Source organism: Geotrypetes seraphini, chromosome 6 (genome assembly GCF_902459505.1).
Source record: "Geotrypetes seraphini chromosome 6, aGeoSer1.1, whole genome shotgun sequence".
NCBI lineage: Eukaryota > Metazoa > Chordata > Amphibia > Gymnophiona > Dermophiidae > Geotrypetes > Geotrypetes seraphini.
In genome coordinates this window covers 174,293,807-174,319,326 of record NC_047089.1, presented here as the reverse complement: position 1 = coordinate 174,319,326, position 25,520 = coordinate 174,293,807, and the positions used below count along the sequence as shown (strand labels likewise).

At 40.0% G+C, this 25,520-nt stretch overlaps 1 protein-coding gene across 1 annotated transcript in view; it reads right to left on the bottom strand.

Moving 5' to 3' along the window:
* Nucleotides 1–25,520, bottom strand: part of ANOS1 (anosmin 1) — a 336,486-nt gene that overhangs the window by 254,782 nt on the left and 56,184 nt on the right. The window contains exon 2 of the mRNA XM_033950370.1: nucleotides 23,810–23,857. Within this exon, the coding sequence (XP_033806261.1) occupies nucleotides 23,810–23,857 (48 nt within the window). The remainder of the gene's footprint in view (nucleotides 1–23,809; nucleotides 23,858–25,520) is intronic.

The window sequence follows — 25,520 nt, the reverse complement described above, 5'->3', positions numbered from 1 at the left end:
GTTAGCATTTAGCGTGTGTTTAGCGCACGCTAAAAAGCTTAGTGCACCTTTGTAAAAGAGGGGGCTAGTCTTTAAATAAAAACTAATAATTTTTTAAAAACCACTTATAGAGATGGTACAACACCTACAACACCTAGGCAATAGCGCGCGTTAAATTCCCGAGCACGCTAACTGCTACCACTTCCTTTTCAGCAGGCGGTAGATTTTTGGCTACCGCGCGCTATAGCGCGTGGTAATTTTGTACGTGCACTAAAAACCCTAGTGCACCTTCGTAAAAGGAGCCCCTAAATTTAAAAGAACAGAATTTGACGGAAAATAGTAAGCATAAGAAGTCCATTATCAATATGATAACCAAATCAGAGTTTGTAGAACGCACAAAAATACAGTACCATATATGCACATTTTCAAAACTGTAAAATGTCTATCTTGTTTTTCTTGAAAACAGACATTTTTCAGATGTGCATCTATCATTTTGAATATATTTCTGCAACTCGATGGCCATGTATTTGGTCTTGGAGGATGAGGCATACGGCGTCAGCATCTATGAAACAAACTTGGTTCTTTTTGTTACATCGTTCTTTTTGGACCCCAGTTAGGTTGAATAAATTAGATAATTCTAGATGTAATAGATGCTGGCACTGTCACTTTGACATAGGAACATTAGACTATGTACTGTTTTACTGCCCTAGAATTTTGATATTTTGGAAATCAATTTGGGGAAAAATTAATAATATTTTAAATTCTGAGATTCCGTTAACTTATGAAATTATAATTTGCGGTACTATTTTGCATATTAAAGATTCCCTAGATAAACATAAAAGACGTCTCTTTTTAATTATGACAAGTACTGCTATACAAATGATTACACGAAATTGGAATAACTGGGTTCGCCTCAATTTTACATTTTGGTGGGCAAGTTTATGTCTAATATATAAATATGAGAAAATGAATGCTGCTATATTAGGAAATAATGAAAATTTTAAATTAATTTGGGGCCCATTGAAGTCCTTTGTAGAATCTTTATAGTTATGGTTTGTCATTAGATAATATGCACATCCAGAGAGGGGGGAGGGATGGGAGGTAAATAAGGTTGGGAAAATGGTTGGAAAATTTTGGTAGGTGGCGGAAGGGTATTAATAAGTATGAATTCTTGAGAATTTTAGGCGATGTCTATATTGTATAATGAATAATTTACTTTGTATTTCACTTATTATATATGTTTTAAGAATGAATAAAGAATATTACATATGTTATGGTAGGGTTGGGAGGGAAGGGGTTAAATTTTATATATTATTGTTAAATATGATAGAAATTCAAGTGAGGTATCTAATTTCAATTGTTTAATTTATTGATATACTTGATGTAAGATGTAAAAATGAATAAAGATTTTTTTTTAAAAAAGAAAAACACATGAAACAGGCCATTGGAATGTAGGAGGAGGCAGCAGTTTTAGTAGACTGGCCACATAAACATCCCAGCAGAGCAGTGGAGCACACTAGGGGGCACAATAGTGAATGCCATATAAATGGTCCCATGTACACATCTCACCATAACCCCTTATATTATATGGCGAGCCCTCCCTTTATAATGCATCTGACCCCCTTTCTTCCACTGTCCCACATCTAGCATTTACCTTTTTGTGAGCACAGAAAAACAAACCACGGGTGACGCACTGTTCCTCCTCGAAGCTGCCAGCTCTGACCCAGAACTAGAAGTGATGTCAGATGTGGGGGGGGGGGGGGGGGACCAGCAGCCACAAGGAGGAGCAGTGCTGCCCCTTGGTTTGTTTGCTTTTCTTTGTTCATTTAGAACAGTGGTTCCCAAACCTGTCCTGGGGGACCCCCAGCCAGTCAGGTTTTCAAGATATCCCTAATGAATATGCATGAGAGAGATTTGCATATAATGGAAATGACAGGTATGCAAATCTCTCTCATGCATATTCATTAGGGATATCTTGAAAACCTGACTGGCTGGGGGTCCCCCAGGACAGGTTTGGGAACCACTGATTTAGAAGATTCATTATATAGTGTATTCTTTGCATTTTGTATAACTGGGCACTTTTTTGTGTTGACTAGATTTTTGGGGGTGACATGGCACCCATAGCTCCCCCCCCCCCCCAATTCTGACACCTAACATCCAGACTGTCCAAATGATTTCCTGTGGTTATGGCCACAGACCCCTGATGATGTCTGGGTTTTCCTTCTATGGCTCCTCAGTGCCTGCCACATGTTTTCTTGAATTTTGTTAAAAAGCAACAATTCTTACCATGCTAAAATGTCTTTATTTATGAAAAAAAAGGGGCACAACCATGTAGTTCAAAATTGGCAGAGCATCCGATTTGGCTGGAACATTGAGAAACACACTTGTTGCTTATTTGTCTGGAATCTCAGAAGCACTGTCTATATAGCCAAAGGGTCTGATAAACTCTTCTTGACTGTGAGATGCCACTTAATCAACTGCTTTCTAGATGGCAGACATTTACAGCTGATTAGTCTGCATAGTTCACTGGCTTTCTCAAAGAGTTCTAGGAAAGGATTATTTTTCGTGCCCAAATAACTCCAAAGAAAGGAGAGGGCTTGGAGTCTGTAGTGTGAATACCTCCTGACTCTACAGACTGTTCAGTGAAGCAGAAAAAGCTAAGTCAATGTAGTATTTGGTGCTTCCGGACAGCTGTATGAATACTACAGGGTCCTTTTACAAAAGCACGCTAGCCGTTTTAGCGTACGTTGTATGCTAACGCGTCCATTATAGTTAGCTGTTTTAGCCCGCGCTAAATCGGCTACGCGCCTTAATAAAAGGATCCCTATTTTTGATGTGTGGAGTATTTTTTTTTTTTCAGTCTACTCTCATTTTCCTTCTGTATATGAGGCAGGAAGAAAATCTAGGCACGTAAGGCCAGTTACCTGGCAGAAGTCATTCTAAATGCTAAACTAAACTAAACCTTAAGTTTATATACCGCATCCTCTCCACGGAAGTGGAGCTCAGCACAGTTTACAAGAACTTAAAATATAAGAAGAGAAAGGAAAAGGTTTACATGAGCTTATATATAGAATGGAAGAGTAAGGGGGAAAATAGAACATGTTAGAGAAGAGCCAAGTTTTCAGTTGCTTGTGGAATAGTTGGAGAGAGCCCAGATTCCGCAACGGGATAGTAAGGTCGTTCCAGAAACCTGTGATTTTGAAGAGAAGAGATTTTCCCAGTTTACCTGCATAGAGAATATCGCGTAGAGAGGGGAAGGATAGTTTATATCTTTGGGCGGGTCTGGTGGAGTCAGGACTCGAGGAGTTAAAGGATAGTGGGATTAGGGGAGGAAGGATGCCGTGAATGATCTTAAAATGCTGTTTCACTTCCTTGGAAAATAAAACCAATGATCTCCAGTTGCACGAGCTGAGCAGTTTAACTTTTCAAGCCATAATAATAATAATAATAATCATCAACATTATCTCATTACATTGGGGGGGTCCTTTTACTAAGCTGCCGTAAGCGCTAGCATGTGCTTACCGCATATTAAAAAGGCTTACCACGTATGTGCGCTGGCCTCTTGCACTAAAGTTTAAATCATTTTTTTTCAGAGAGCTTTTCATATTTCGGGGTAGACTAAGTAGAATTCCAGGTACTAATTAGGTTTATTTTTAGTTGTATTTGAATTATTTGTATATTGTTTAAATTGTATGAGAGGTTTTCTTGGCTGATTGTAAGATCTTCCCTTTTATTATTGGCGTTCTCTTTCTAAACCCCCCTTTTACAAAACCGTGTTAGCGTATTTTACCACAGGCCGGTGACGCTGAATACTCTGGCTGCTCTCGATGCTCGTAGTCAGGAGCAGCGCAGAGCACTCAGCGCACCGGCCTACACTAAAAACCGCTATTAGTTTTGTAAAAGGAAGGGGGGGTATATGATTTTAATTTTGTAAGTCACTTTGACCTTTTGTAGGGTTACCAGATGTCCGGATTTACCTGGACATGCCTTCTTTTTAGAGGGCATGTCCGGGCATCCGGATGGCTTTTTAAAACCCAGCACTTTGAGTTTTGAAAAGCAAATCACGTCGGGAGGGGCATCTGTGGATGCAACGTGATGACATCACATGCACGGATGCCCTCCCGACTGAGATGAGCAGGTTGATGGGGGCGAGGCTGGGGCGTGGGGTGGGCATAATGGGGTGGGGTTAGGATGGGTGGAACTGGGCGGGCCTGGGGGCGGGTCTAGGGGTTCTGGATTTTACATATGTAAAATCTGGTAACCCTAACCTTTTGCATTAAGCGGGATATCAAATGAACAATAAACAAACATAAAATGGCCAATTTGCCTGCGCACATAACGTGCTACAAATATGTATCACAAATGACTTACATAGGCATCCGCCGCCGCCCCTAATTTGCAAGCTCCATAGAGAATATTAAACCTGATTTTGCATGGGATCACACCCCTCCTAAGTTCTGTTTCGATTAAAGTCTTAATGCGGGTTCTTTACTAACCTATGTGGGACACGTGAGGCGTCAGGAGCCCGCAGCTGACTAGACGGGAAGGAAAACAGCGCTTCCCAATCTACCACAGAAGAGCCTGGGAGAGACAGTGACCAATCAGGGAGTCATTTACTTGTGAGCGGCGAGATGATGCAGGGAGAGATGTGGGGAGAGTCAAAAGTGCGGTCTTACATAGGCACCGCAAATGACTTACACAGGCACCTGTTGCCGCCCCTGCAGCCCTCTCCTGCCTCCGATCCGCTCCTAAACCACGTCCAATATTTGCGGTTTTTTAAAAATTTGCGGGTGCTCCTCGAATGGAACCCCCGTGAATTTCGGGAGAGTATTGTATTACAAACAAATAACAAAGGAAAAAGAAAAAAGAAAACTTAAAGCAATATACACATTATTTCCTACTAGTCCACGTTAAAAGTAACACAGAAGGCAAGTAATCAATGAAAAACAAAAATACAAGCAAAGCAGGCAAATTCTCTTCTCTAATCCTGTTTAAACCTGAGCGCCTGCATTTTTTTAATGAGGTTTTAATTAGTTTTAAATTACATGGTCAATTACCATGCTGATTAAAGCCAATTAAACCAATTAAGTTAGGCAGCAGTATGACACCAACCTCCACCTAACTTAAGAACATAAAAACATAAGAAGTTGCCTCCGCTGAGGCAAACCAGAGGTCCATCTCGCCCAGCGGTCCGCTCCCGCGGCGGCCCATTTCCTGAGCAGTGGTCCCAGACTATCCCTATGATCTACCTCTACTCCTATCTGTACCCCTCAATTCCTTTATCCTCTAGGAACCTATCCAAACCTTCTTTGAAGCCTTGTAACATGCTCCGGCCTATCACAGCCTCCGGAAGCGCGTGCCATTTCCAGAGTCAACCCCATAGTGTGCATGATGAAGCATGGGTGGGACCCAAACCTTCGCTTTACAATGTGGTATATCTATTTGTTATAAGGTGACAGAAGCTATGCAAAGAACGGCTGATGTACAAGTCCCAATGTTATGTGTTTTATTTGCTTTCAATTGCCAAAGCTCCACTTGTTTATCTTTATATTTAAAAACACAATAAACTAGTGAGTGTCCATATTTAAGAAAAATTCTCTGTACAATGGAGTATTACTGGCCTGTTCTGAAAACTAACAAGCTAACATTTTAATGTGCTGTATATTATATCTTGGATTGGTTAGTAGGAGAGCTGAACATTGCCTTCTTTCATTCACTACTGAGGGTTGTATTTCCTCTTGACATGAAGTATAATGAAATCTATCAGATGAGGGCATATGTTCAGGGAACAACACAACCCATCATTCCATGCTGTCAAAAGCCTAGAGAAATACAGTACACAGTGGTAGAGGCATAAAAGTTACCTCAGGTCCACAAGCATGTTTTAATTTCCAGAACTAAAGAAGAGGAAAATAATGTTTGAGCATGAGTCACTGGCGTTAATTGAAAATGAACATTTCCTATTAGTCTTATGACAATTTCTTAAATGTTTACTACAGCCAAAATAAAATCAAGCACTACTCTTACACTGGGGGAAAAACAAACAGTTATAGACAAGTAGGAAACCATGCAGACCATGGCTCTTGAAATGCTTTATGTATATGTTTATGTAACACCATTTATTTGGGATCTTCCAAAAAAGATTTTAAGAAGACTGAGAATAGTTCAGAATGCTGCGGTTTGATTGATATTTGGTCTGAAGAAGAACAACCACATTAGCCCATATTATCGATTTTTGCATTGATTAGCGTTGGAAGCAAGAATACTATTTAAGTTTTCTTGTATTTGTTATAAGCTGATTTCAGGAGAGTGTCCAATGTATTTGTTCCCTCACTTTGAATTTTATAGACCATCAAGGATTACAAGAAGCTCTAGCTTATTTACCTATCCTAAGCCAAATGGTGTCAGATATAAGGCCTTTTTTGAAAGGACCTTAGCATTTCAGGCAGGCAAACTGCAATGTTGGCTCGGTGAATGTCTTCATCAAGCCATGTCTTACTGTTTGTTTTCAAAAATTAGTAAAGTCTGCTTTGTTTGACAAATTTATCACATAATTAGGTCTTTTTAACATTGTAATTATTTTATTACTTTTAATCCTGTTTTTTAAAAAAAAAAATCTTATGACATGTATGTACTTCGCTGATTGTTCAGCTTCTTACGATCTAAACCGCCTAGAATTCTTGGGTAATGGCAGTATAAAAGAATAAATTTATTACTATTATTATTAAGAGGAGAAGATAGGAGGCAGTTTGAGCAGAGTGGCCCTCAAACATTCTCTTGGTTTGGAAATAATAGATGTCACTGTCAACAAATTTCCAGCGGTGAATTTTACAGTTTAAACCACATGGTGCCAGTGTGTGTATCAGTGAGTGTCCATGACTGGGACAGCAATGAAGATAGGAGATGCAGTTTGAAAGGAGCAATTACCTAACTGCTTTGCTTTAGGCCCTTTTACTAAGGTGCGCTAACTGATTAGCAATCGCTAAACGCTAACGCGTGCATGTTAGTCTATGGACACGTTAAGAGTTTAATGCACGCTAATCGGTTAGCACACCTTAGTAAAAGAGGGGGTTAGTGTATCAAATTTTCAATGTTACAGATGGTTGAACTGCTTCTCCTATAGAAATGATTGGGCACTTTTCTTTTTAGGATTTCTCTGGAATACCAACTCTAATTTGGCCCATTTATCAAATGTGATGAGTCTTTTCACCATTCCCCATGCACAATTTGGGCCTGTTCAACTGAATTTTCAGTCATTTTGCCTCCAGATATTCTCTTTCCCTACTGTACAGTTTCTTTCCAGCATCAGTTGGGTTGGGAAGCAAAAAACGATGGCTGACAAGGATTACAAGGTGTAACAGAGCAGAGACTAAAAATGGCAGTAAGAACAACCGTGTACAGCACTGAAAAAAAGCCTGTTAAAACAGAAGAATGCAAGCTCAATAAACAGAACTGGATATTGTTACAACTTTGATTGCTAGGTGTAACATGTTGATATTGGAAGGCCTGTCTACAGAAAAGCACAATAAAAATAGTCCATCTCACCTACTGGAAGGTGTTTAAACTGAGGAATATCACTGCACAAGACAAATACTGGCATCACCAACACCAAACAAATTACAAAGAATGAAGAAGTTGACCTCACTCAAGGCATTTCCACTCCAACCAATCAAAACCCATGTTGACTTTCTCTCATTAATTCATGCTTACATATATGTTCAGTCATTTTGTTCTTTATAATATTTTATACCATTTTGCCCAGTACCAATGTCACTCACCGGACTATAATTTCCCGGATTTCCTCTGGAACCCTTTTTAAAACCTGGTGTCATGTTGGCCACTTTCCACTAGTGCTGCCCGATTCATATCGATTCACCGATTCATTTCGGGTGAATCGATTTGAATCGATTCAAAACAAAAACAAAAAAAATTGGCCTCCCGAATCACTCTGACCCTCCCCCTCACCCCCTAATGCAGGATCGGCAGTGCTGCGAGAGGGGAAGGATAGTCGGGAAGTACTGCAGTGTCTGGTTTCTCCCCTGGCCTCCCATGGCTCCCTTTACCTGATTGCAGCAAAGAGCAGCCTGCAGAAAGGATCGCGGGTACTTCAGTGATCCTGGAAGGTTGCCATAGGCCTCAGGAGCTGTCGTCCTTCTGCCGCGGTCCCGCCCCTCCTCCGATGTCAGAGGCAGGATTGCTGCAGAGGGACGACAGCTCCGGAGGCCTATGGCAACCTGCAAGGATTGCTAAAGTACCCGCGATCCTTTCTGCAAGCAGCTCTCTGCCGCAGTCAGGTAAAGGTAGGCATGTGAGGCCAGAGGGGAACACACAGGCCTTTCGGGGGGGGAGCAGTCCTTCGGGGGGGGGGGTGCAGTCCTTCAGGGGGGGGGGGACAGGTCTTCAGGGGGGTGCAGGCCTTCGGGTGAGGGGAGGTACAGTTCTTCAGGGGGGGGGCAGGCCTTCTGCGCCTTTGGGGGTAGGTGCAATCCTTCTGGGGGGACAGGCCTTCAGAGGTTGGTGACAGGCCTTCAGGGTGGAGTGCAGGTCTTCAGGGGGATAGGCAAGCATTCAGGGGTAGGGTGTAGGCCTTCAGGGGCATGTAGGCCTTCAGGGGGGACAGACCTTCGGAGGGAGGTGCAGTCCTTTGGGGGGAAGGCCTTCAGGGGTGGGGTGCCCTTCAGGGGGGACAGACCTTCAGGGGAGTGGGCCCTGTTGTAGAAGTACATGGTGGGAGGGAGGGAAGAGGAGGGGTTCAAAAAGACGTGCATATGCCGGACTTTGGGGGGAAGAAATAATGGCTCTAAAAACAGAGGAGTGGGAGAGAGATGGTGGATATTGGGATTTAGGGAGGGAAGGAAAAGAAAGGGAGAGAAGTTGGACACAAGGGATGGTGTGGAGGGGGGGATATAGATACTGGATAGGAGGGTAGTTGGGAACCGAAAGGGAGAGATAGTGGACCCTGGGGTGGTGGGGAAGGAGGGAGAGATGCTGGATGAATGGGTAGTTGAGAAAAGATGGATCTGTGGATGGAGATGAAAAAAAGGAAAGATGCCAGACCTCGAGGAGAGGGAAGGGAAACGGAAGGGGAGGACAGAACAGAAATAGAAGATTGATGGTTAGCACAGAGAAAGAAGAAAAGAAGGAGACAACCAGAGCCTGGGACCAACAAGATTTTAATATTGACCAGACAATAAAAGGTAGAAAAAATAATTTTATTTTCTGTTTTGTGATCACAATATGTCAGATTTTAAAAGTGTATCCTGCCAGAGCTTTTGTTAGACCACAAACGTGAGCTAGGATTTAACAGAGAGAGGAAAAGTCTTTTTTGTTTGTTTATTTTGTTTATACCACTGCGCCAGTGTGGTTAGAAGAAGGCAAAGGTGGTGAAGAGGCTATAAAATAAACCCACCAGGATGTTTTATAAAAACACCCAATTGGGCAGGAAAATTGAATCGAATCAAAAAATCGATTCAAAAGGCTGAATCCAATCAAATTTTTTTTTCCTGAATGGGGCAGCACTACTTTCCACTCTTCTGGTAGTATGCTGGTTTTTAAAGAATAATTACTAATAGCTCTGCAAGTTCATGTTTCAATTCTATCAGCAGTCTGGGATGTATACCATCTGGTCCAGGCAATTTGCTACTGTTCAATTTGTCAAACTGACCCATTACATCATCCAGTGTTACAGAGATTTGAATGAGTTTCTCCAATTCATCAGAATTGAATACAATTTCTGGCCCCGGCAACTGCCCCATGTCTTTCTCAGTGAAGACCAAAGCAAAGAATTCATTTAATCTCTCCGCTATTGCCTTGTCTTCCCTGAAAGCCCCTTTTATCTCTCAGTCAAGTGGTCTAACCAATTCTCTTCCCAGGTTCTTGCTTTTAATATACCTAAAAAAGATTTTACTGTATGTTTTTGCTTCCAGCGCAATCATCTTTTCAAGATCTCTCTTCACCTTCCTTATTAGCACCTTGCATTTGACTTGACATTCCTTGTGCTGTCTACAATTATCTGCAGTTGGATCCTTCTTCCACTTTCTGAAGGATTCTCTTTTATCTCTAATAGCTTCTTTCACCTCAATTGTTAACCAAGCTGGCTGCAATTTGTCTTCCTTCCTTCTTTTTTAATACATGGATTATATCTAGTCTGGGCTTCCAAGATGGTATTTTTAAATAACATCCACACCTGATGTATATTTTTAACCTTTAAGTTTTGTTTGTTTGTTTTTTTTTACCATTCTCTTCATGTTATCATAATCTCCTTTTTTTACATAACATAACATAACTTTATTTTTCAATACTGCCACAATCAAATGAATTCTAGGCGGTTCACACAAAATAGAAACTGGACAATCAGTGAAATACAAAATATTAATGGAGTAAATACAACATGTTAGCTAAAAAAGACAGTAAAATGTTTAAGTTTTGAATAAAAACTTCGAATTAGGAGATAAATTTATCAAGTAGTATAGTCTTGATTTCTTTTCGAAATGCACCGTAAGACAGCATGGCTCCTCCAATATAATTACCCAACCAGGATTGTTGTTTACTTGCTTGAAAGTTAAGTGCTACTGTATTGGATTTCTTGTGTAAACTTATTCCAGGGATTATATCAAATCTGATCATGCTATGATCACTGTTATCAAGCAGCCCCAGCACTATTACCTCCCTCAACAACTCATGTACTCTACTAAGAACTAGATCTAGAATTACTTCACTTCTTGTCGGTTTCTGAACCAGCTGCTCCATATAGCAGTCCTTGATTTTATCAAGGAATTTTATCTCCCTAGCATGCCTTGATGATATCCAGTAAATATTGGAATAGTTGAAATCATCTATTATTACTGTGTTACTGTGTTTGTTATCCTCCCTAATTTCTGATAACATTTTGCATCTGTTCATTCATCCTGGTCAGGCAGACAGTAGTAAATTCCTATCACTATCCTTTTCTCCCTTACACATGGAATTTCTACCCCTAGGGATTTTCCAAGGTGTGTTTCTGTTCCTATAGAATTTTGAGTCCATTCAATTCAAGGCCCTCCTTAACATGTAACGCTACACCTCCACCAATTTGATCCACTCTATTACTACGATATAGCTCGTACCTCAGTATGAAGGTGTCCCATTGGTTATCTTCCTTCCACGAGGTTTCAGAGATGCCTATTATATCTATCTTTTCATTTAGTACAATATATTCTAACTCTCCCACCTTGTTTCTTAGGATTCTGGTATTTGCATACAGACATTTCAAACAGTGTTTGTCATATCTATTTACAATTTGCTCAGCAGTTGGCATAAATAATTTGCAATCTTTAAAATCAGCCTGCTCTGAATTTAAGGAAACCTGGTCTACTGTGGCCTGTATTGCAATCTCACTATCAGGATGCTCTATCTTTCATTTTATGATGATATCTTTTAAAGATATCTTGTCACAAATCATGCTGTTTGGAGTGACTGTCAGCCTTCCCCCAGTTTCTAGTTTAAAAGCTGCTCTCTCTCTCTCTCTCTCTCTCCTTTATAAATGTTAATGCCAGCTGCTGGTTCCACCCTGGTTAATGTGGAGCCCATCTTTGCAGAATAGGCTCCCCCTTCCCCAGTATGTCACCTAATTCCTAACAAATCTAAAACCCTCCTCCATGCACCATCATCTCATCCACACATTGAGACTCCAGAGGTCTGACTGTCTTTTGGGATCTGTGTGTGGAACATGGAACACTTCTAAAAAAGGTACCCTGGAGATTCTGGATTTTAACTTCCTACCTAAGAGCCTAAATTTGGCTTCCAGAACCTCCATACTACAATTCCCTATATCACTGATACCCACAAGTACCAAGACAGCAGGTTCTTCCTCAGCACTATCTAAAATCTTATCTAGGTGACACATGAGGTTTGCCACCTTCACACCAGGCAGGCAAGTAACCAAGTGATCCTCACATCCACCAGCCACCCAGCTACTAAATGCCTAATGATCTAATCTCCCACTATAATAGAGGTCTTAACCCTTCCCTCTTAGACAGAATCCCCTGGAGACACATCCTCAGTACAAGACAACATTGCATCCCCTGGTAGGAAGGTCCTGGATATAGGATTCCCTCCTACTTCACCAGAGTTATGCTCTCATTTAAGAAGACCTCCCTCCTCCGAGGCACCACAGAAGCTGCCAGACTGGAGGTGGGACTTTTCCACATCGTTCCTGTAGGTCTCCTCAGCTCCTCCAAGTCTGCTACTCTAGCCTCAAGAAATCAGATCCATTCCCTGAGTGCTAGGAGCTCTTTACACCGAGCACACACAAGACCTCAGGAGAAATCTAAGGAAATACTTTTTTTTTTACAGAAAGGGTGGTAGATGCATGGAATAAATCTCCTGGTAAAGGTGGCAGAGACAAAGACAAAGACTGTGTGACAGGTATGTGGGATCTTTTAGGGAGAGGAGGAGACAGTGGATGTTGCAGATGGGCCATCATGTTTCTATATAAAAGAAGCATACAAGAGGTCAAGCTAAAGTCCATCATGTTCCTTCTTCTAAAGGTGCATCTCTAGCACTTCCCAGGTACCCAAAGAAAGAAAAATAGAAACATTTTTATTGCAATTTCTTTTCATGCCTTCAGGACATTTAAAAAAAATCATTGCTTATGGACTTACAAATGATCTTTCTCATCAGCTTAGACAGGACCTAATTTCGTAACAGCCTATTTATGTGTGTAAGTCATTGATTTATACACAGTAATGATTTATTTTTTTTTGTACAATTTATATACTGCCATTTGTTCAACCTTCAAAGTGGTTCACAATATTTCCATAAACTAGTTCCAATGGAAAATCAAAAGAGAGAAACATAACAGAAACATAGAAACATGATGGCAGATAAAGGCCAAATGGCCCATCTAGTCTGCCCATCCACAGTAACCTTTATCTCTCTGAGAGATCCCACATGCCTATCCCATGTCATCTTGAATTCAAACACAGTCTCTACCACTTCTTCTGGGAGACTGTTCCACTCATCTACCACCCTTTCTGTAAAAACGTATTTATTTTGATTACTTTCAGAGCCTATCACCTCTTAACTTTATCCTATGCCCTCTCATTCCAGTTATGAACAACATGCATTTTGTTTAAAAAAAGAAAGTCTCAAGGCCACTTTGGGCTTTTATGAGAACCTGATACAATTTTTAGGTAGTTTTATTCCTACACTCAGATGAAAGAGGTAAGACTACAACTACTACCATGCCAAAGGATACAAATTATGGGGCAAAAAAAAAAATCATAGTGAGAAGTCTCTCGCCCCATCTGCCCCATCCACCCAGCATCTAGATTACTAGCAGCTTCGACGTCAGACAGTTTTCAAGCTAATCAGAATCAATTTGTCCCAATCCTTAAAAAAGACAACGCAAAGTCTTCCATAATGAAATTGTTCATCCGACAGGGAAAACCTTTAAAAACTACTTTTATCATATTCTGTTACAAGTAGCTTACAGATGAACCTGTCCAAACCATCTTGGCTTGCTTATCTGTAAGAAACTGAGTGTGGTATGTCAGCATGTGGAGCACAGAATGTATTTATAGATCACCAGGAGTACCAGAAAAATGAATTTCCACATGCATATGTTTTGTAAACAAGCCATGAGCAAAAGCAAGCTGACATGATCAGGCTTTTAAGCATGTCTTAAAATTGGTAAAAGTTCCCGGCTCTTTGCACTATGATTGTTTTTAAAATTAATAAAGTTTATTTAAAAAAAAAAAAAAAAGTTCCTGGCTTTCTGCTTTCTGGGTTCCTTTTTGTTATTTTTTAAAGGCAAAGAAGAAAATAGGTTTGAAAATAAGGGATGCTGTAAATTCTGCTCGTGTGCTGTGCAATTAATAGAGAGTTTAGGCTGAAAGAAGGCGATGGAATCCAAAATTATTCTGATTGACTAACAGATTTGCTGCTACAGGACAATCCAGCAGAAGGCAGAAAAGCTTCATTGAATCTGCATCAATGAATAATAGCCCTTCTTGACCCAAAATACAGTGATCGTAGAACTGCAGGATTCTTTCACTTATCGAAATGAGCATTGGATCGAGTGTGAATGCTGTTTTGGTGAGTGACTTGCAACACATGAATAATCCTATAAGATTCAATAAAATTTAACCCCTCTTATTAGGCTGCGCTGCCGATTAGCGGGAGCTAAATGCCGAGCTGCTCATTCTATTCCTGTGGGCAGCTCGGCATTTAACTCACGCTGCTCGGCAGCGCAGCTTGATAAAAGGGCGGGTTTGTATCAGAATTATGTCTGATTTATGCAAGATCTCTTTAGGTTGTTTAATATGAACTGTATAATTGTGATGTTATCTACTATTTTTTAGATAAGACTGTATGGGTTTTTAAGAATGTGTGATAAGTTGGAATCCACCTAGAAAAATTTTGATAGAGCAGAATATTGATTAATTAATTTAAAAAAATGGAATGATTAAGGAAAAATTCTGTGGGTACCCTAAATGACATAACAAGGCCAAAATTGGAACTATAATAATATTTATTTGATATCAGCATTTTATTTTGATTACAAAAAAAGATACATTTCTAGAAAAAAAATATTCTAGAACACATCTAAATATCTTTCTTTTTTGTTACATAAATAATTCCACCCCCCACCCTCTTTTACAAAGCCACAGTAGCGGCTGCCGCACAGCAAAAACTCTGACACACATTAACCCCCTCTTTGGACGTGTTAGCGGTTAGCGTACATGTTGATTTAGCGCACACTAAACGTGCACTAAAACGCTTAGTAAAAGAGGGCCTAAGGGCTCCTTTTACAAACTGCATTAGGTTTTTATATTGCCGGCCGTGGTAAGTATTAGCTCCAATGCTCATAGAATTCCTATGAGCGTCAGAGCTAATACCACCGCAGCCGGTGATAAAAATGCCTAATGCGGTTTCGTAAAAGGGGGAGTGTAAATCCCTACGGGTGCCCTCAGTTTCTGCATCGAAGCTAGTCAGCCTTCTAAATTCAAGAGGTATGGCAATACAGTTTTGTGAGAAGTAAACCAAATGTGAGTCTTAGAAAAGATGACTAAAGTCTCAGATCCTAACACCGGATTTTACAAAGCTGCGGTAAGAGGTTTCTACCGTGAGTTGGCGAGGTAAATGCTCCGACTCTCACAGAATTCCTATGAGCGTCGGAACCTCTACTGCAGCTTTGTAAAAGGAGCCCTAAATGTTGAGAATGGCTGATTTTTCATGTCAAGGGCCCATAAGCAGTTTGGATGTTTAGATTTTTTTCACATAAAAGAATGGGATTTAGACTGTTGTATTACAAACTTGTTGCTCCAACAAAATTCACTAAAACCTCATTTTTTGTTACTGTGATTTTAGTCATCTTTTCTCAGAGATGGTCACAAACAGTATAAAAGTCAGCCTTTGCATACAAACTCGTAGATCCATCATCTTTTAACTCAATTACATCTTGTCATTAACAGGCAGAAGGTGTAGCAGGAATGAGTATCACAATTATAGTTGCCTCATTCACAAAGGAAACAAATGAATCTCTAGAGGTTCATAAGAGGTAACCAACCTATGCATTCAGTTCTCTTAGGCAATTAGAAATGTCTCCAGTCTGATTACTGTGATTGCCTAGATTGAAGCAAGGCATCCTGAATGTTTGGAAGGAAAAAGTTTTAAAAGTGGGCTTCAATTTTTACTATTTGAAATAAGCCACTGGGGAGTCTGTGTTAACCAGCTGCATCTGGCTAAATATAATTGAAAAGTCTTCAACTCACATTTCTAGTTCTGAGGGCAACTTGATTAATATAATAATCCTATCCAGATCTCAGGAACTGGGGATTTCTTGGTTATTAGGCTTTTCCCACAATCGTACCATGAGATTTATTTAAAAAAAAAAAAACCCAGCAAGTTATTTTTAAAAAATGTGCTACCTCTCCAAAAGCAACAGCTTCTAGATTCAATGACCTGGGTATATACCAATTATGCTGACTGATATCAAAACCTACCGTACATATTTCAGATCCAGCAAAATGAAAGGGTCCACAGGTCAAGTAAATTTCAAAGAAACTTTCAAAGGCTGTAGCCAAAATCAGAATACTTTTTTCCCCAATTGTTTTCAAATTTATGTTTATATCATTCAGGCAAATCAATCTAAATTTTTTAAAAAACTTTATTAACTTTCCAAACTACCATTGTGCAAACAAACAATTTCAATATGCATAATATTACACGAAATGCACATTAAACTTATAGACATTAATGCACAACTATTCCCCCCCCCCAATAATCATAAAAAGTACATACCTACAGGAAGCCATCCATATATTCCCCAAATGAAATTCCAATGCAAAACCTTCCCCCCCTCCCACCCACTCTGCATGTGTATGCTTAAGGGTCAATAAAATAAAATCAGTTATCATTCCTTACAGAACTTAGTCAGTGGTTCCCAAACATCCATAAATTTCCTTTACCGTCCCTGTTGTACGGCCATCGAACGTTCCATTTTAAAAGTATAACAGAGAGATTCCCACCAGAAAGTGTAATTTAACCTATCCCAGTTCTTCCAATTCTTCAAAATGAGTTGAATGGCAACCCCTGTCATTATAAAAAGAAGTTTATTATTTCGAGCTGATATTTGACTTTTAGCTCTCATTAACGTACCGAACAGGATCTAAATTTTAAAAAATTGCATAAACCTAGAACTTATGCTTGATATGTTAATATAAGTGCAACAATTCTCTGATGGTTTTCCTTTAGAAAGTTTCAACATTTTAAGGAGAGTTTGAGAAATGTCTTAAGACAGTAAGGCTTATATAAATTGACCTAAGCACCATCAAAGGTGAAATTCTCAAGGCAGTGTCAATGAGGATATTAATTCACCAAAAGCTCTTCATTGAAAAACTATAGAAAATTGGACTGACGAAGAGCTTTTGGTGAATTAATATCCTCACTGACACTTGAGAATGTCACCTCTGATGGTCCTGAGGACAATTTATATAAATCTGTTTTGGATAAATACTTAATTGGTTACAGTCTTAAGCGTTTTCTATATACCCATAAGTGAACTTTGATTTAGGATGCACCTTATTCTATTTAAGACAATAAAGGCCATATTCTATATATGGTGCTGACTAGGAAAGCGCTTGGCGTTATTCTACAAGCTGCTTGTACCTTTTATAGAACGGCATTTAGATCTGGATTCTATAACCACTGCTGTTGTCTGCGGCCGCCTTAAAAGCATCTGCCATGCATGTGTTAATCACACGACGGCTCCAGATACAGCATCGCACCTCTGGCAAAGCTAGGCGCCATAAATGTAGGCTAGGGTTTTTTCTGGCCTACATTTCTGGCACCTACCTATGATGTGAATCATGTCTCCATAGGTACTTTAAGCCACCTAATGCCACTTCTGGCATTAGCCACGCCCACAGTGGCATAAGGCGACCCATAGCGCTTACAGAGGCATGATTCCAGTGCCATATTTTAGGCGTCGTTAGGTGCTTTGAAACTTTGTTAAAAACATTGTTTCAACAGCGTTTTTATTTTTTTTTACTGAGTTACTTTGGGTACCTACCAGCACTTAAAAAACAGCATCATTTAGGGAATCTGGGTCTTAGCGCCTGTGTGTGATGCATAACTTAGGTGTACCCATTTAATCCAGCTAAATTCAGGCCAGAATGCCTGTACCTAAGTTATGCATGGATCAGGTACTGTATATTCTATTATAATGTACATAACTTTTAGGAATGCTCTGACCCACTCCTGGTCATGCCCCTTTTAAAATTTGTAGAGAATAACGCTTTCTTTCTTTTTTTTTTTTTTTTAATCATTTATATTTCACATATTTTACAATTCTCTGTGGATTACAGATTATTCAGGTACTCAAGCATTTATTGCACATAACTTTTAATTAGTCCTATTTAGCATCAGTTATGAGGTGTTAATCACTAATTATAATTATTGGTGCTGTTTATGCCAATTAATCAATTCTATGCGGAATAGAAATTATTCAGATACTGCATTTTTTGCACATAACATTCAGATACTCAAGCATTAAAAAAAATAATAATAATTTATATTCTGCATATCCTACAATTATCTGAGGATTGCAGATTATTCAGGTACTCAAGCATTTTTTGCATATAAAACTTTTAATTAGTCCCATATACCTTGCTTAATCTATTGTAAACCGCATAGAACTTAACGGTATTGCGGTATATAAACTGTTATTATTATTATTATTATTTAGCATCAGTTATGAGGTATTAATTACTAATTATCGGCACTGATTATGCCAATTAATCAATTAAGTTGTGCACATACAATCGGTGTACGTAGCCGATGTATGGGCACAACTTTAGGCGTCTTATACAGAATTTGGGAGTAAATCAAACCATTAGTAAGATCAGTGTATAAATGATACAACAGAATCCCTAATGACATTACTGCTAGGGAGAAAGAGGGCATACAAATTGCTCAACCCTGGGAAGAAACATTTCCCCTCAGGAGGCAGGAATCAGGTCAATTATCTTTCTTCCAGAGGAAAAGAAAATGCCTAGGGAGGAATCTTCCTTTGTGTTTAGTCATTCGACCAGAAGAGAAAGCTGCCCTTAACTTCACACTGCAGTAAGCGGCTGTATTTTCTGTCTTTTTTGGTATTTCATTGTGATTCTGATGAATAGTTCACTAACCCCTGCCCTGGTTTCAAAATCAGCCTCTCTCCTCTACTCTTCTGTTAGAGCAATATCAAGCACTGGATGGACTTCATGAATAAATTTACCCCATTGATTGTGTTTATGCTTATATTTGGGTTATTTTGCTATTGTTATGCTGTTAACAAAATTGTTGTGCACTGCCTTACATAAGAACATAATAGCCATAATAAGTCAGACCAATGGTCCATCTGGCCAAGTATCGTGTTTCCAACAGTGGTCAATCCAGTTCATAAGTACCAGGCAGAAACCCAAATTGTAGCAATATTCCATGCTATTGATCCCAGGATAAGCAGTGGCTTCCCCCACGTCTGTCTCCAGTTTCAAGTTTATTTTAAATTTCTTATACCGCTCAATAAGCCTACTAGGCGGTGTGCACATTCATAAAAACATAAAACATATTTAGCTAAAATACAAGAGATATTGCGTCACCAAACTATAACAATAACATTCGAAGACTTTTAAAAACAAAGACAAACAGGAGCAAAAGGCAGGAACTACATTAGTCAAAATAAAAGAGAACAGTTAAGGAAATAAAACAATAGGAGGGGCTGCTATAAATAATGTTGAACTCAATTGCCCTTAAATGGACAGTCTCAATAACAGACTATGGACATTTCCTCCAGGAACTTGTCTAAACCATTTTTTAAACCCATCTTATGTTAACAACTATTACCAAATCCTCTGGCAACGAGTTCCAAAGCTTTTCTATTTCTTCCTATTGGTTTTAAAAGTATTTTCCTACAATTTCATTGAGTGGCCCCCCTAGTCTTTATCATTTTTGATGGAAAAAAAAAATTGATTCACTTGTTACCAGTTCTACACCATTCAGGATTGTGTAGACTTCAAATCATATCTCCCCTCAGCCCTCTCTTTTCCAAGCTGAAGAGTAGTAAAGTGCCCATATCTGTTTTATCAATCCCTCTGTGATAAATTCCCTAACTCCATATTTGTCCTGTTTGTCGGTTTTGATTAGATTGCAAGCTCTATTGAGCAGGGATTGTCTCTTACATGTTTAATATAAAGTTCTGCAAACGTCTGCCAGTGCAATAGAAACGATAAGTAGTAGTAGTATCAGTGGCATACCTAGGGTGAGAAGTGCCCAGGGTGGTGGCGACTCTCCCCCGCCCTCTTCTCCGCCCCACCCCTATCTATTCCTTCCCCGCACCCTCCTGCCACGCACATGCACCACTTCCCTCTTACCTTTTTAATGTTCATTGTGAGCAGGAACCCCAACCTGCTGCTCGCGCCAGTGTTGGCTCATCCTCTGATGTCACTTCTGCGCGATCCAGGAAGTGATGTCAGAAGAAAAGCCAACGCTGGCATGAGCTGCAGGTTGGAACTAGAGAATGACACGGGGAAAAATTCTGTCCCCATCACCGTCCCGTCCCCAGACCACCATCCTCTGCACCGCCCCCTCCCCGCTGGTCCTTTCACCGCCCCGTCCCTGTCTCTGCCATTCCCTTCACCACCCCGTCATCGTTCCCGCTGTCTCTTTCACCACCCCGTCACCGTCCCTGTCTTCAGCGTCTTCTCCTCTCCATCCCCCCATCCCCAGCACCCTTCACGCGGTCCAGCAGCTCCCTCCCGCCGGCCAGCTGTGCATTTCCCTCCCTCCCCCATTTTCCCTTACCTTTTCTTCTTGAAACTGGCGATTTCTATAAGGCTACGAGCTGTATTACAGCCAGAGCCTTGAAATCGCGTCGGGTTGCCTACTAGAAAAGTCTCCTCCAATGCAACCGGAAACAGAAGTTGCATCAGAGGAGATTTTTCCAGCAGGCAACGTGATGCGACTTCAAGGCTCCGGCTGTAATACAGCTCGTAGCCTTATAGAAATCGCCAGTTTCAAGAAGAAAAGGTAAGGGAAAAGGAGGGAGGGGATGCATGGACGGCTGGCGGGAGAGAGTGGGCTGCCGGATCAAACGCTCGTTCATTGCGCGTTCACTACTTGTTCACCGCCCCGTGCTACCATTCACCACTCCACGGGGCGGTGAATGGCCTTGTCCACGAACTCGTGGTGACCTTTTTTTTGGTCACCGTTTTGGCAGGTTACCCGCGGCTAGCCACGGATAATCACCACTGTGTCATTCTCTAGTTGAAACTGCTGCTCGCACTGCGAACATTAAAAAGGTACAGGGGAAGGGAAGCGGTGAGGTAAATGCTCTGACGCTCATAAGATTTGAATGAGTGTTGGAGAATTTACCTCGCAGGCCCATGGTAAGAAGCTCTTCTACAGTTTAGTAAAATGAGCCCTAAATGATCTAACATCAGTCAGTTTTCATATACTTGATGAAACTTTGTTCTACTCCACTAGGCCAGCAACTGTAATTGCCCATTTTCTGGAATAATCCAAATTCACCTGCCTGTATGATGGAACAACAAGCTCACAGGTATTCAAAGAATGAAGCGAGCAAGAAGGGTCATAAGGATGTATATTTGAATACATTCCATTTGTGGATTAAAATATTTCTTTGTTGTATTAATCTCAGAAAATATAGGCTACTTTTAAGGCCAGAAATCCTATGTATAATAACGTAGATCTATAATTTCCTTTGGTTAGTTCAATCAACAAGAAAACATGCACTTACTAATGTAGCAACAATCATTTTAGTCTAGAATTGTAAATATGGGCAGATTGGTTTTTTTTATGTTTCCTGTTTAATCAATTCCTAAAAACTTTTTCCAGGCAACTTCATAAATGTAAGAGCGGATACTTTAACCATTGTGTCTTCGTAAACAGTGCAGAAACAGAAACACATAATTTCTGTCTGGGCAACATAATAAGGCTCTTGTCTATTATTTATTTATTTAATTCGATTTATATCCCATCCTCCCCAAGGAGTCCAGAATGGGTTACATGGTAACATACATAACAATTAACATCAAGGAACAAAAGATTAAGGCAATAGGTTACAGTGAGATGTGTCTAGTTCAATTGTTCTGAATTAGCAGACACTTGGGGCCTGAAGCATGCACAGGGAGAGTCAATTGAACATCTGTTAAGAATACAGTGGTTTGGGAGTAACAGTCTGAATGCTAGCTTCGCCTGAGGAGTCAGGTAAAGAGGTAGGTTTTTATTTCTTTTCTAAAGCTCAAAAGTCCATCAAGGGATCTGATGTTAGGAGGCAGATGATTCCAATACTTTGGTAAAAAGTGAGAGCATGACCTTCGTCTGGCATTTTTTAGTTGGAGGCTCCTACCAGTGGGTATTGGAAGATGTGTTTCCTCCTGGGAGCGAAGGGGTCTGTTTGGGATATAAGTGGTAGTTTGGATGATTTGTAGCTGGGCGCCATGTTGTGTAAGGACTTGAACGCAAGTACTAAGCCTTTTAAGATGCTAGTGGACTCACTTAGACATTAGCTCATTTAAAGCTTATGGGGGTCAAAGAGTCAGAACATGAGAAAGGACAAATATAGTGGCCGTTGGGACATGTCAAAGAAATTCAGACCACTATAAAAGTATTAAATATCCTAACTGACTGACATGGCCATTGCTGAATGACTGGAGCAAAGATTTTGTTGCATTGTTAGACAAGATCAATTGTTTCTTTTTATTGTCCTCAGAAACCAACTCCAAAATTTGAAGCATCATTAGTAGGTTAACAAAGTAGACCTCACATGTTTTGACATATATCAAATGGTTCTAATTCTAAATAATAGGTGCGCCCGCATCTTGAGTACTGCGTCCAGTATTGGTCACCGTACCTTAAGAAGGATATGGCATTGCTCGAGAGAGTTCAGAGGAGAGCAACACGACTGATTAAGGGGATGGAAAGCCTTTCATATGCTGAGAGATTGGAAAAACTGGGACTCTTTTCCCTAGAAAAGAGAAGATTAAGAGGGGATATGATAGAGACTTACAAGATCATGAAGGGCATAGAGAGAGTAGAGAGGGACAGATTCTTCAAACTTTCAGAGAATAAAAAAACAAGAGGGCATTTGGAAAAGTTGAAAGGAGGCAAATTCAAAACTAATGCTAGGAAATTCTTCTTTACACAACGGGTGGTGGACACCTGGAATACAATTCCAGAGGAAGTTATAGGGCAGAGTACAGTACTGGGGTTTAAGAAAGGTTTGGACAAATTCCTGCTGGAAAAGGGGATAGAGGGGTATAGATAGAAATTTACTGCACAGGTCCTGAACCTGTTGGGCCGCCGCGTGAGCGGACTGCTGGGCGCGATGGACCTCGGGTCTGACCCAGCGGAGGCATTTCTTATGTTCTTATTAATGCGGGAAAAAAAAATTGCTGGGATGAAAACCAAACAATGCTATACTTTCAGGAAACCAACAATTAATCCACAGTTTCACAAGTCTCAATTAAAAGGTTTTATGCTGGCACTGTCATCTGGAAGCCAGGACATTGGACCATTTACTGTACTATTGTCCCTTGATACGTTAAATTTTGGAGATCCATATGGGATCAGGTGAACAAAATATTGGAAAATCCAGTGGCATTGACGTACGATACCATCCTATTTGGAACGTTAATGAGAGCTAAAAGCCAAATATCTGCTAGGAATAGCAAACTTCTCTTTATAATGACAGGGGTTGCCATACAACTTATATTGAAGAATTGGAAGAACTGGGATAGGTTAAATTACACTTTCTGGTGGGAATCTCTTTGTTATACTTTTAAAATGGAACGTTTGATGGCTATACAGCAGGGAAGTTACAGGAAATTTCTGGATGTTTGGGAGAGATTGGCTAAATTTTGTAAGGAATGATAACTAACTTTATTTTACTGACTTTTAAAAATATACATCCAGGGTGGGGGGGTGTTTGCATTGGAATTGATTCGGGGATTTTTTAGGTAGTTTCTTGTGGGTATTTATTTTCTTGATTAGTAGGTGGGAGGGTGGGGGAAAATAATTGCTTATTAATATCTGTAAGTTTATTGTGCTTTTCTTGTAATATTATATGTACATGAATTATTTGCATGCATAATTGTAGTTTGAAAATTTAATAAAGATTTTTTAAAAAAAAAGGTTTTATGGAACCTCCAAATGTTCAATTTACAATGAGAATGTATTTCCAAAGTGAATTGAGAATATGAGAATGAAGTAAAATGAGAAATTACAATGAGAATATTACATCAGAGATTACAATGAGAATATTACATCAGAGAGTAAGGGAACATACCTTTGAACACTGTTTGTGATTCTGGCACCAAACCAAGGATCCATTGTTCTGTAAAAGAAAAACAAAACATAGAAAAGCATGAGTGCACTTTTTTAACAGCATTTTAATAGTCCTGATCTAGGATGCAGAGAAATCTTAGGGCTCCTTTTACGAAGGTGCACTAGAGCCTTAACACGCACAATAGCGTGCGCGTTAAATTCCCGAGTGTGCTAGCCGCTACCGCCTCCTTTTCAGCACGAGGTCGATTTTCGACTACTGCGCACTATAGCACGGAATAGCACGCAGTCATTTTGTGGGTGCGCTAAAAACCCTAGCGCACCTTCGTAAAAGGAGCCCTTAGGGATCCTTTTATTAAACTGTTGCGTGGCCCTTGCGCAGTTTCTTCTCATGTGCCAAGGCCATTTTTACTGCACCATTAAAAAGGCTGATTTTACCATTTTTGTATTAATGGCCATGCACTAATGTTTCCAATAATAACCACTTAATAATATACTCTGTATCACACTGAGGCCTCAGATTCGGAGCATACGCGAAGTCCTATCACGGACTAAACGATCAGCGTATTCCAAGCTCCACACTCCATTCAAGTCTCTATTTAAGATAAGTGATCTGTCTGCCTGTTAAAAATTCGGATGCTTTGTATTTCACTTGAAGATACATTTAGTATAAACATTTTAGGATGTACTTAGAGGAAAAAAATTTTTAGATTATAAGAGTAGTGCTGTTTTGAAAATAAGTAAAGAAAATAAGAAAAAAAAAGATAAAAAGTATAAGAAAAGAGACTTTTTGATAAAATAGAAGTTGATAGATTAGGGCAGTTAGGAGGCCTATGACTGGAGTGTGGAGCTTGGAATACGCTGATCGTTTAGTCCGTGATAGGACTTCGCGTATGCTCCGAATCTGAGGCCTCAGTGTGATACAGAGTATATTATTAAGTGGTTATTATTGGACACATGAGTATAAGTTTTTGCTAAGTACCACTAGGGTTTGGTTATTTAGTTTACATACACTAATGTTGCCAGTAGGGCATGGCCATTTAAAAAAATTAGCATGTATGCACTTACCGATACCTACCCCCCTTTTACGAAGCCACATTAGGCTTTTTTATCACCGGCCATGGCGGTATTAGCTGTGACGCTCATAAGAATTCTATAAGTGTCAGAGCTAATACTGTCTCGACCAGCGATAAAAAAAAAGCCTACTGCAGCTTTGTAAAATGGGGCCTTATTTTGTAGATGGTAAGGGCTCACAAGCAATTCTGGTGCTAACCAGTTAGTGTGTGGTACTGTAACTGTGCTGAGTAGTACAGGAATGCCTGCTCTCCACATAGCAGACACAAAAACAAAATCATATTTTTCACGCAAATTTCCAGCAGACGCCAATTTGTAAATTACCACATGATACCTAAGCACACCCCATTTTAAGCTGTGGTAAATGATGTTTCAAGTTTTAAGTTTTATTAGGATTTTATATACCGCCTATCAAGGTTATATAAGCGGTTCTGCAATCAGGTACTCAAGCATTTTCCCTATTTGTCCCGGTGGGCTCACAATCTATCTAACGTACCTGGGGCTATGGAGGATTAAGTGACTTGCCCAGGGTCACAAGGAGCAGCGTGGGGTTTGAACCCACAACCCCAGGGTGCTGAGGCTGTAGCTTCAACCACTGCGCCACACACTCCTCCGATTTATAGCACTTACTGCAGAGCTTA